General features: G+C 41.7%; 1 protein-coding gene across 2 annotated transcripts in view; it reads right to left on the bottom strand.

Annotated features, from left to right (window-relative positions):
• The window catches only part of LOC143300943 (deubiquitinating protein VCPIP1-like), a 46,822-nt gene that overhangs the window by 26,590 nt on the left and 8,130 nt on the right, over positions 1-12,102 (bottom strand). For both annotated transcript variants that reach the window (XM_076614892.1, XM_076614891.1), the window contains exons 5-9: positions 11,890-12,023; positions 7,499-7,610; positions 4,731-4,940; positions 3,798-3,873; positions 2,945-3,094 (exon numbers count right to left, since the gene is read on the bottom strand). In XM_076614892.1, the coding sequence (XP_076471007.1) occupies positions 2,945-3,094; positions 3,798-3,873; positions 4,731-4,940; positions 7,499-7,610; positions 11,890-12,023 (682 nt within the window). The remainder of the gene's footprint in view (positions 1-2,944; positions 3,095-3,797; positions 3,874-4,730; positions 4,941-7,498; positions 7,611-11,889; positions 12,024-12,102) is intronic.

Consider the following 12,102-nt stretch of genomic DNA (forward strand, 5'->3'; position numbering starts at 1 on the left):
GACGATTGTGATCAGAAAAAAAAGGGGAAATTAATCAAACAAATCAGTTCTCTTGACAGACTGATCTCTGGGGTGGGAGCAATACAAAGTTTACATGAATAAAACTGTTGTTGAGAGTAATACAACGCACTGCAGAGTAATACAATGCACTGCACTGCAATAAAATGTAGCGCAATACAATACCATACCACACCACACCATACTACCATACGATACGAAACCACACAATACCATACTTCCAAAAGTACCACACCAAACCATACCATACAATGCAATACAATGAACTAAACACTGAAGAACAGTCAACTCAGTGAACTTCAGCCCCACACAGCATTAACTCTCTCCGGACGAAGGAATGCATGAGCATTCTTACATAAAATGTATTCGGTTTCAGACGACGGAATGGAATAGCATTTTCAAGAAATAAAAATCCATCACACGCTGTACATGTGATTCTGTGATTAGCCAATTGTAATTTTTTTCCAAACCCTTACAAATGGGCCGTCTGTGGAGAAAAGCAAGGGAGAAAACTTGTCGTCCTCAGTGAGTTAAGCAAAAAAGCTGAATAATCTTCAAAACGCACAATGACCAACGGAGACCACCAAACCCAAGCCCCACAGGTAAAGAACCACAACCCCCATATAAACATCTTGACCCTAACAACATTCGCTACTAAGTCCACAACCCCCATATAAACATCTTGACCCTAACAACATTCGCTACTAAGTCCACAACCCCCATATAAACATCTTGACCCTAACAACATTCGCTACTAAGTCCACAACCCCCATATAAACATCTTGACCCTGACAACATTCGCTACTAAGTCCACAACCCCCATATAAACATCTTGACCCTAACATTCGCTACTAAGTCCACAACCCCCATATAAACATCTTGACCCTGACAACATTCACTACTAAGTCCACAACCCCCATATAAACATCTTGACCCTAACATTCGCTACTAAGTGCACAACCCCCATATAAACATCTTGACCCTAACAACATTCGCAACTACGTCCACAACCCCCATATAAACATCTTGACCCTAACAACATTCGCTACTAAGTCCACAACCCCCATATAAACATCTTGACCCTAACAACATTCGCTACTAAGTCCACAACCCCCATATAAACATCTTGACCCTGACAACATTCACTACTAAGTCCACAACCCCCATATAAACATCTTGACCCTAACAATATTCGCTACTAAGTCCACAACCCCCATATAAACATCTTGACCCTAACAACATTCGCTACTAAGTCCACAACCCCCATATAAACATCTTGACCCTGACAACATTCACTACTAAGTCCACAATCCCCCATATAAACATCTTGACCCTAACAACATTCGCTACTAAGTCCACAACCCCCATATAAACATCTTGACCCTAACAACATTCGCTACTGAGTCCACAACCCCCATATAAACATCTTGACCCTAACAACATTCGCTACTGAGTCCACAACCCCCATACAAACATCTTGACCCTAACAACATTCGCTACTAAGTCCACAACCCCCATATAAACATCTTGACCCTAACAACATTCGCTACTAAGTCCACAACCCCCATATAAACATCTTGACCCTAACAACATTCGCTACAAAGTCCTTAGAGTCCTGTCATTGCTAACTGCAAAGCCCATTCCAAAACTTCAATAAAACTGAGCATTACTCAAAAACAGAATTTCATAAACCAAATATCTTTTGTGAAATCAAGCCATCTACAAGAAACCCAGCATCTGTGTCTCACATCTGAATGCTTGACGTGAACATCAGCCAAGTGGTTTGTTTATGATTTTATTGGATTTCCGTCCAGGAGGCCTGGAGTTCAAATCCCAACATGAGTATGATGTGTCTGAGTCGAAATTTCACTGTTTTCTTGTTCTGATCAACGAATGTGCTGACCTGAAAGCCCCCAAACCTTCCCCATGTGCATAAGCAAAAATTCACAAAATAAACATAAAAGGTATTTCACATCAGCATTTAGAAGGTAATGGAACAGCACACACCGTATTGCAATGTATTTGTATTCTATCATATTGTATTGCATTGCACTGTATTGCACCCCTTCTTTGTTAAAATCAGGATGCTCTCCCCAGGAACACTGATGGCATGACTTTTTTTTTCTCGAATTTTTTTCCACCTATAAATTATTCATTTTCCTATCAAAGTGGATTTTTCTGCACAATTTTGCCAAGGATAAACCTTTCATTACCAAGGGTTCTTTTACGTGTGCTAAGTGCATGTTGCATACAGGACCTCGGTTTATCATCTCATCTGAGTGACTAGCGTCCAGACCACCACTCAAGGTCCAGTGGAGGGGGAGAAAATGCTGGCCAGAGTGGGGTTGGAACCAGTGCGCTCAGTCTCTGGCTTCCTGGGTTGACTTGTTATCAATGGGCCAACACTGCTGGCAAATACAGTACACAGCTCCTCTTCTTCTTCATTCATCGATTGTGGGCTGCAGCTCCAACAGTTACATGTATACACAAGTGGGCTTTTATGTGTATGACCATTTTTATCCCGCCATGTGGGCAGTCATACTCCATTTTCGGATGGTGTGTATGTCAGGTATGTTTCTGTTTCCATAGCCCACCAAATGCTGACACGGGTTAACATGCGCATCTGATCTGCATGCGTATGCAAAGGAAGGGGGTTCAGGCACCAGCAGGTCTGCACACCTGTTGACCTGGGAGATGGGGAAATATCTCCACCCTTTACCCACCAGGCTCTGTGACAGGGATTTGAACCTGGAACCCTCAGACTGAAAGTCCAACACTTACACCACCCTGCTGTTGCGCCCGTCAACACAGCTGCTCAAACAGGCAGGCCAGAAACCAATGCACATGTATGACAAAAGCAGACTGACAGAGAGGGATATAAGAGCTGCAGCCTATCAGCTGAAAGCATGTTGTTTGTGGCACTCACTCTCGGGGGCGGTGGTCGTAGAACTTGCCGTTGTAGTAGTGTTTGAAGCCGCAGCTGCACTGGGCATTGGGGCCAGCTGGCTCCAGGGTGATGTCCCCTTCATGGTACTCCACAGTGCTGTCCGCTCGCACGTAGCGGAACTTGTGTTCCCTGAGAGGAAAAGGGAAAATAGGTTGTTCCATGATTTGAGAAGGAAAAAAGAAAAGAAAGAAAAGAAAGAAAAAAGTAAGCAAGGAAAAAAAAAAAGTTGTGTTTCCTGACTCAATCTTTTTCCATAATTAGAGTGTAATGGGACATTGAACAAAATTCCTCTCTTCCTTCATTTCAATGAACTCCCATTGAATAAAACGAAACACAAATCAAAACACCAGCTCATGTTTTGGAAGATCTTTCCAAATTTCTTGACTTAAAATTTTGAGGTGGCTCAATTTAAAGAGTCTATGGGATGGAGCTGAATAATTTACTGACATTCAAGTTCACCATCAACACCCACTTCAGGTGACATAGTTGACAGGATAGCCCATCCCAGGAGAACGTGGGGAAGGGACCTAACTGCTGGTGAGAACATAACAGATCCTGCAAAGGATTAATTCTCCCCTCTTATCAGCACTCAATCTGATTCTAAATACAATGCTGTTTCAGCATCAAAAGGCTCAAAACTTCAGGCATCAAAAGGCTTAAAACTATCGTTTCTTACATGTGATCAGGTCAGTGCCATAAGAGATACGTCATGTCATTGGTCTTGCTTTTGGAGAAAAAAAAATTTGCAAGGGTTCATGGAATTAAATCTTGCTTTCAACTCGGCTCCAAACTCTAACAGAATGATGGCAAAAAACATGCACACCCAACTTACGACTGACAGAACGGGCAGCTCTGGTTCAGCTCTGGTACCAGGCAATCCTTTTCCGTGTTGTAACGACATGATATTTCTGAAAGCAAAGCATCAACTGGGTACACAAACTTCATTCACACGATAAGACACACCAGGTTCTTACAATGCCAGAGTGTTTCCAGACCGCTCACAGAAAAACCAAACCAAATGAACTGCAGTTAGGTGTATCTATACTGAATGCTTGCTTTAATGTTTCTTCATCATCCAGCGTGTTTGTTCAATTGTTGCCTAATTGAAGACAACATTTAGATGGGTAGGCATATTAAAAAAAAAGTTGCTTTAGAAAGATGAAACTTCTATTATGCTTTTGTTAATCTGAAAAGAGCTAAATAAATACATACACATACATGAAAACACAAATACACAAACAACACACTTACCCACACACATAAATCCCAAGTGGACAACACAAATAAAAATACTAAAAAGAGAATCTGAATGTCTTTTACACATGAAACAAACATAACAGAATCTTTTACAAATGAAACAAACATAACAGAGTCTGAATGTCTTAACACATGAAACAAACATATCATCTTAAAAACATGAAACTAACAACAAAAGCAAATGTGAATATATGTAAAACAACTCACCATGAGAAGAAGAAGAAGAAGAAGAAGAAGAAGAAGAAGAAGAAGAAAGGTTCAACCAAACAAAACAAACAAAAAATGCAGAAAGAAAAACAACAGCACAAGACAGAACGAGCAAGAAACGTTCTGGCAAAGGCAAACAGGAAGAAAGTGGACCTGACGATAATTGGTGAAGGTAAGAAGGAAAAAAAAAGGGTAAAACCAAACAAAAACAAAAAAATGCAGTAACAAAAAAACAACAACAAAAGTCAGAACAAGCAAGAAAAGTTGTGGCCAACACAAAGAGGAAGAAACAGGAACTGACGATAATCGGTGAAGGTGTACAACTTGGAGGTGTTCAGCTCCCCAATCTCCTTGGTGGCCAGTTCATACAGACGGCCCCCTTTGCGCAGCATGCCCTCTGTCACCTCCAGGGCTATCAGTGAACTGCACCGCAGGCACCGCACCAAGGCCCGGTCCTGCACCAGCTGGTGCGTCTTGTCGATCACCATCTCCAGCGTCACTCCCACAAACCCTGAAAAAACATGTCAGGGTTTTTGACTCACTTGTGTAAACAAAGTGAGTCTATGTTTTAACCCGGTGTTCGGTTGTCTGTGTGTGTGTGTGTGTGTCCGTGGTAAACTTTAACACTGACATTTTCTCTGCAAATACTTTGTCAGTTGACACCAAATTAGGCATAAAAATAGGAAAAATTCAGTTCTTTCCAGTCATCTTGTTTAAAACAATATTGCACCTCTGGGATGGGCAACAAAAAAAAAAAATGAAGCCTAATTATATGCAAACTGCATTTACTGTTATATTTTTTGTATTCTCTAAACTTGGCACTTTCATCTGATATTCTGACCCAACAACAAGAGCAGTCATTATTATCATTTTTTTGTTCAAGCAGGAACTTTTCTTGCTAAGCATGGAAGTTTTATTTATTTTGCAAACGTTTTGGTGCAGATAGTAAAAAAAGGGAAATTAATCTGTAATTAATGCTAGGGGACTTAATTTGCTTTAAACTGATCTTTCTCATCTTAAACATTACATTTTGAAATTATACTCAATACATAAAAAGCTTGGATTTTTTTTTTTAAGTGTATCATAAGTGAGTCTTGAAGGCCTTGCCTCTCTTGTTTTCTTCCCTTTCTTTTCTTTTCTTCTTCTTTTTTTTTTTTTTTTTTTTTTTTGTGCCCCGGATTTTGGGAAATCCTCAGATTTCACTGGGAACAGAGTTGATGGGCACAACAGCCGGGTGGTTAAAGTGTTGGACTTTCAATCTGAGGGTCCCAAGGCCAGCATTCGGTGGGTTATGGAAACAACAACATACCCGGCATACACCCACCCACCTCCGAAAACAGAGTGTGACTGCCTACATGGTGAGGTAAAAACGGTCACACATGTAAAAGCCCACTTGTGTATATGAGTGAACATGGGAGTTGCAGCCCACGAATGAAGAAGAAGACTGGGAACAGCATGTCAGTAACAAGGAAGTGAGCAGACAGACAGGCAGACATCAATAACATCAGGGAGGATGTGAAACCATGATGCTGGAGGTGACTGGGCCATATTCTGAGCATGTCTAGAACCAGACATTCTTACACTGCCCACGGATGATCAGCACTTGGGGAAAGAGAGGCAGACCACCGGGCACGCTGAGAAGAAGTGTGGAAGTGGAAATGAAAACGGCAGGCAAGACCTGGAATGAAATCAGATGGGTCGCTCAAGACAGAAATGAACTGGAGAAGGCTAACTCTCAGACTCTATCACTGCATGAACCACACTGAGAGATACAGACAACTGCAGCGTTGGTCAGGAAATCAGAGCAAGACTCCTGGAGACACATCAGTGAAATGGATAAATCTCCACTGTCCCAGTCTTCCCACTGGAGCCCAGTGCATTCAACTCTGGGTACGAGGCGGCCACATGTAAAATAACAACCTACCTATTACAGGAATCAAACCAAGCTTCCTCCTAGTCCTCAGGCTATGATGCTACCCACTTCGCCACAGCGGTTGGTGATTTTTTTTCCTTAATAATATAGTATTCTAATCAACTTCCCCCAACCCAATTCTTTGTCACTTTCTCTCCTTCCTTCGGAATTGGTGAGCTGCAACTCCCATGTTTACTCACATGCACTAGAGGATTTTTACATATAAGACCATTTTCATCCGGGAAATTTCATAGGTATGCTTCTTTTGTGAGCTGCATTTCCCACAACGTTCTCTCATATACACAAGTGGGCTTTTACATGTATGACCATTTTTACCCCTGCCATGTAAGCAGTCATACCCCATTTTGAGGGTGGGGTACATGCCGGGTATGTTCTTGTTTCCATAACCCACCGAACCCCCCACATGGATTACATGATTTTTAACATATGTATTTGACCAAGCAGGTCTGCACATCTGTTGACCTGGGAGACTGGAAAAATCTCCACACTTTACCCACTAGGCACCGAGACTGGGACTGGAACATGGGACCCTCAGATTGAAAATCAAATGCTTTTATGGCTCTGCCGTTGCGCCTGTCCATGTCAGCGATGAGCTGAAAGCTGGCTGGCACACTCAATCATAATCCTGAGATAGAGGGCAGAATTCTTCTTCTTCTTCTTCTTCTGCGTTCGTGGGCTTCAACTCCAACGTTCACTTGTATATGCGAGTGGGCTTTTTACGTGTATGACCATTTTTACCCCGCCATGTAGGCAGCCATACTCCGCTTTCGGGATGTGCATGCTGGGTATGTTCTTATTTCCATAACCCACCGAACGCTGACATGGATTACAGGATCTTTAACATGCGCATTTGATCTTATGCTTGCGTATACACACGAAGGGGGTTCAGGCACTGGCAGGTCTGCACATATGTTGACCTGGGAGATCGTAAAAATTTCCACCCTTTACCCACCAGGCACCGTCACCGTGATTCTAACCCGGGACCCTCAGATCGAAAGTCCAACGCTTTAACCATTCGGCTATGGCGCCTGTTGGGCAGAATTCAATCAATGAATAAGAAAAAAACTGGAGAAAAAAAAAATCAACTGACTGACTTTAACAACTACCGTACACTGAAGCAGGAGGGAGGACCCTACCTTTAGATCTGAAGATGTATTGGTGGACGTCCGCCACTAAGGCAGGTCGCACTCTGTAGGTGTCATGGAACACCTCCTCCATGGCTGACACCAGTCGCTGGATGTAGTTGTGCTGTAACACACAGGGAATGTACATCATGACATGACAGAGCGTTTACTTCTTCTGGACACAGTGCTATTACTACTTCTTCTGACACAGTGCTATTACTACTTCTGGACAGAGTGCTAGTACTACTTCTTCTGGACAGAGTGCTATTACTACTTCTTCTGGACAGAGTGCTATTACTACTTCTTCTGGACAGAGTGCTATTACTACTTCTGGACACAGTGCTATTACTACTTCTTCTGGACAGAGTGCTATTACTACTTCTTCTGGACAGAGTGCTATTACTACTTCTGGACAGAGTGCTATTACTACTTCTTCTGACAGAGTGCTATTACTACTTCTTCTGGACAGAGTGCTATTACTACTTCTGGACAGAGTGCTATTACTACTTCTTCTGGACAGAGTGCTATTACTTCTTCTGGACAGAGTGCTATTACTACTTCTGGACAGAGTGCTATTACTACTTCTTCTGGACAGAGTGCTATTACTACTTCTTCTGGACAGAGTGCTATTACTTCTTCTGGACAGAGTGCTATTACTACTTCTTCTGACAGAGTGCTATTACTACTTCTTCTGGACAGAGTGCTATTACTACTTCTTCTGACAGAGTGCTATTACTACTTCTTCTGGACAGAGTGCTATTACTACTTCTTCTGGACAGAGTGCTATTACTTCTTCTGGACAGAGTGCTATTACTACTTCTTCTGACAGAGTGCTGTTACTTCTTCTGGACAGAGTGCTATTACTACTTCTTCTGACAGAGTGCTATTACTACTTCTTCTGGACAGAGTGCTATTACTACTTCTGGACAGAGTGCTATTACTACTTCTGGACACAGTGCTATTACTACTTCTTCTGGACAGAGTGCTATTACTACTTCTTCTGGACAGAGTGCTATTACTACTTCTGGACAGAGTGCTATTACTACTTCTTCTGACAGAGTGCTATTACTACTTCTGGACAGAGTGCTATTACTACTTCTGGACAGAGTGCTATTACTTCTTCTGGACAGAGTGCTATTACTTCTGGACAGAGTGCTATTACTACTTCTGGACAGAGTGCTATTACTACTTCTTCTGGACAGAGTGCTATTACTTCTTCTGGACAGAGTGCTATTACTACTTCTTCTGACAGAGTGCTATTACTACTTCTTCTGGACAGAGTGCTATTACTACTTCTTCTGGACAGAGTGCTATTACTTCTTCTGGACAGAGTGCTATTACTACTTCTTCTGACAGAGTGCTGTTACTTCTTCTGGACAGAGTGCTATTACTACTTCTTCTGACAGAGTGCTATTACTACTTCTTCTGGACAGAGTGCTATTACTACTTCTGGACAGAGTGCTATTACTACTTCTTCTGGACAGAGTGCTGTTACTACTTCTTCTGACAGAGTGCTGTTACTACTTCTTCTGACAGAGTGCTATTACTACTTCTTCTGACAGAGTGCTATTACTTCTTCTGGACACAGTGCTATTACTACTTCTGGACAGAGTGCTATTACTACTACTTCTGACAGAGTGCTATTAGTACTTCTTCTGACAGAGTGCTATTACTACTTCTTCTGGACAGAGTGCTATTCTGAAAAGAGCATTTATTCCCTCTGGACAGAGCATTTACTTCTTCTGGACAGAATATTTACGTCTTATTCCTCTGTGTTCATGGGCTGCAACAACCACCTTCACTTAGTGTGTATGAGTGGTTTTTTTTTTTAAAGGTGCATTACCCTTTTTTTTTTTCGTTTTTCAGGGAGCTACATGGCAATGGGAAACCATTTACAGCTTAGTCTTTTGTGAAGGACTATGACTCTTAAACTAGGAGGCAAAATTGCACTGGCTCTTAGTGCTGCAGCCTTGTGGGCTAGTTGGCCTTTGGGAACCATCCCCAACGCCGACTGTCCTAAAACCCTCTTGGCCGAGAGAGTGGGGATGTACTTGGGCAAGACACTCTCCACTATAATCAAATTCTAGCCCAAATAGGTGGAACAGCAGTTGTCTCCTCTGTTGTTCTGATGGTCATAGTCAGACACGATTGACTATATGTATATATATATATATATATATATATGGCAGAATCAGTTTGGCGATGAACAGCTAATCCTGTGTTCACCACCCAGTGGCTGGGGTTTCAGGCCCAATGTTTGTCCTAGGGAAAGGCACTCTACTCTCATTTGCCTCACCCCAGTATCAGTATCAGTAGCTCAAGGAGGCGTCACTGCGTTCGGTCAAATCCATATACGCTACACCACATCTGCTGAGCAGATGCCTGACCAGCAGCGTAACCTAACGCGCTTAGTCAGGCCTTGAGAGAGAGAAAAAAAAGAAGAAAAAAAACAACTTTATGAGAGTCCTTTCAACAACGTTATGATATCAAGGAGTTTTTAACTAGCACATTGTTCTCCTCAGAACTGAGTTTCCATTGTCTCCTGACCCAGAAGCAACGCTTCTGTGCACCTTCAGTCAAGTGTGAATAGGTACCTGACTTTGGTAGGGGAAGGTCTTAAGCAGTCTTAAACACCATCTTATCTTCTACATGTGTTTATGCACAGTTTCAGTTTCAGTTTCAGTAGCTCAAGGAGGCGTCACTGCGTTCAGACAAATCCATATACGCTACACCACATCTGCCAAGCAGATGCCTGACCAGCAGCGTAACCCAACGCACTTAGTCAGGCCTTGAGAAATAAACAAACAAACAAACAAAAAAAACAAAAACGTATCAGTAAACTGGAAATAAACATGAAAGAGGGGATTCAATAAGTACTCATAATTTTAGATAAAAATGAAATTAGAAATTCCAGTTAACAATAAAATAAATTCTTCAAGTTTCAACCATTTTCTTTCTTTCTTTTTTACAATAAAATGTCTCATTTTTAGTTATCGCAATTTCTAAAATCATTGTGCTTTAGAAAACTTGTTTTCGTTGGGGTTTTTTCTTTAAACTTCCAGTTTGCAGAAGAGCCAGGTATTAAAACTGAAGTCAATCACAAAGGGACTTCAGGCACTAGGAGGTCTGCACATCTGCTGACCTGGAAAAATACCCACCCTGCTTAACACATCAAGTGCCGTGACCAGGATTCAAACCCAGGACCGTCAGACTGAAAGTCCAACGCTCTAACCACTCGGCTGTTGCACCTGTTGCAGGTATTTACCAGTGCAGGAGAATGTTCACCAGAACAGGTGGGGGTTGAGGGGGTAACTCTTTGTGGACACTACCCTCAACTGTTCAGGACACAGTTTCTTTTCTCTCTTTTTTTTTTTGCCAGCCTCTTTCATTCATCACAATGACGTGGACAAACATTTTTGAAATCAGTACTTTTCTGCAACATGAAAAATCCATTTCTTCTATTGATTCATTGCAAAAATACAAATTCTCAAAAAAACTGACCAAATGTACCAATTCTTTGAAGCATGAAAATAATAACACGGCATCAAAAAATGTTTTAGATCAGATTGCAAGTATTTCTTTCTGCAGTGTCAGATGTACAGCAATGTCTGGTCATTCTGTCTTAGTTTGTTTGGTGCATATCTGTTATGCATGTGTGGGTGTATATGTGAATGTGTGTCTTCATGTTTTACATCTATTTGCTTATTTATCATCGTTATCTTATTTATTTATTTATTATTGTTATCATTTTATTTTATTTTATTTTATTTATTATTATTACTACTCCTTTTTCTTTTTTTTCCTCAAGGCCTGACTAAGCGCGTTGGGTTACGCTGCTGGTCAGGCATCTGCTTGGCAGATGTGGTGTAGCGTATATGGATTTGTCTGAACGCAGTGATGCCTCCTTGAGCTACTGAAACTGAAACTGAATCTGTCTTAGCCACTAACTGGCTTAATTGATGTTACGTTCTTTTCTTCATTAAACGTCATCTAAAAAAAAAAAAGAAGAAAAAAATTTAAATGGTTAAATGGTTTTTCTCGAACCCTCCAGAGGCATTCTTGCATCACTGCAGGTGAATCATTACCAGTCTATTTCACTGTTGTCCTCAACACCAACATCCTCCTTCTCACAGTTATTTTTAGTAATCACTATTGTCATCATCGATGCTATCCTCAATGCAACTGTCAGTGCTGTCATCATCATCATCATCATGCTGCTGGTCAGGCACAAATATATATGCATGCACTCAAGGCCTGACAAAGCGCCTTGGGTTATGCCGCTGGTCAGGCATCCGACTAGTGGTGTAGCGTGTATGGATTTGTCCGAATGCGGTGACGCCTCCTTGAGAAACTGAAACTGAAGCTCATCATCATCAACACTGACAGCATCAGCATTTCATTACATTCAGGGAGCGAGGTCCTCCGATACTGCAGCAGCCCTGATCGTCGAACGTGATGAACTGGTCCAACAGGCTGGGGTGCAGTCCCCCCCACGTTGACTGCAGCATGTAGCGAGGCAGGCGGGGACATGGCTTTTCTGGAATACAGAGAAAAAACAACAACAGTAAAACAAAATTTAAAAATAAAAAGGAAATTTTTTTCCTAAAATTACCTTT

The sequence above is a fragment of the Babylonia areolata genome, chromosome 27 (assembly GCF_041734735.1).
Source record: "Babylonia areolata isolate BAREFJ2019XMU chromosome 27, ASM4173473v1, whole genome shotgun sequence".
NCBI classification, from domain to species: Eukaryota; Metazoa; Mollusca; class Gastropoda; order Neogastropoda; family Buccinidae; genus Babylonia; species Babylonia areolata.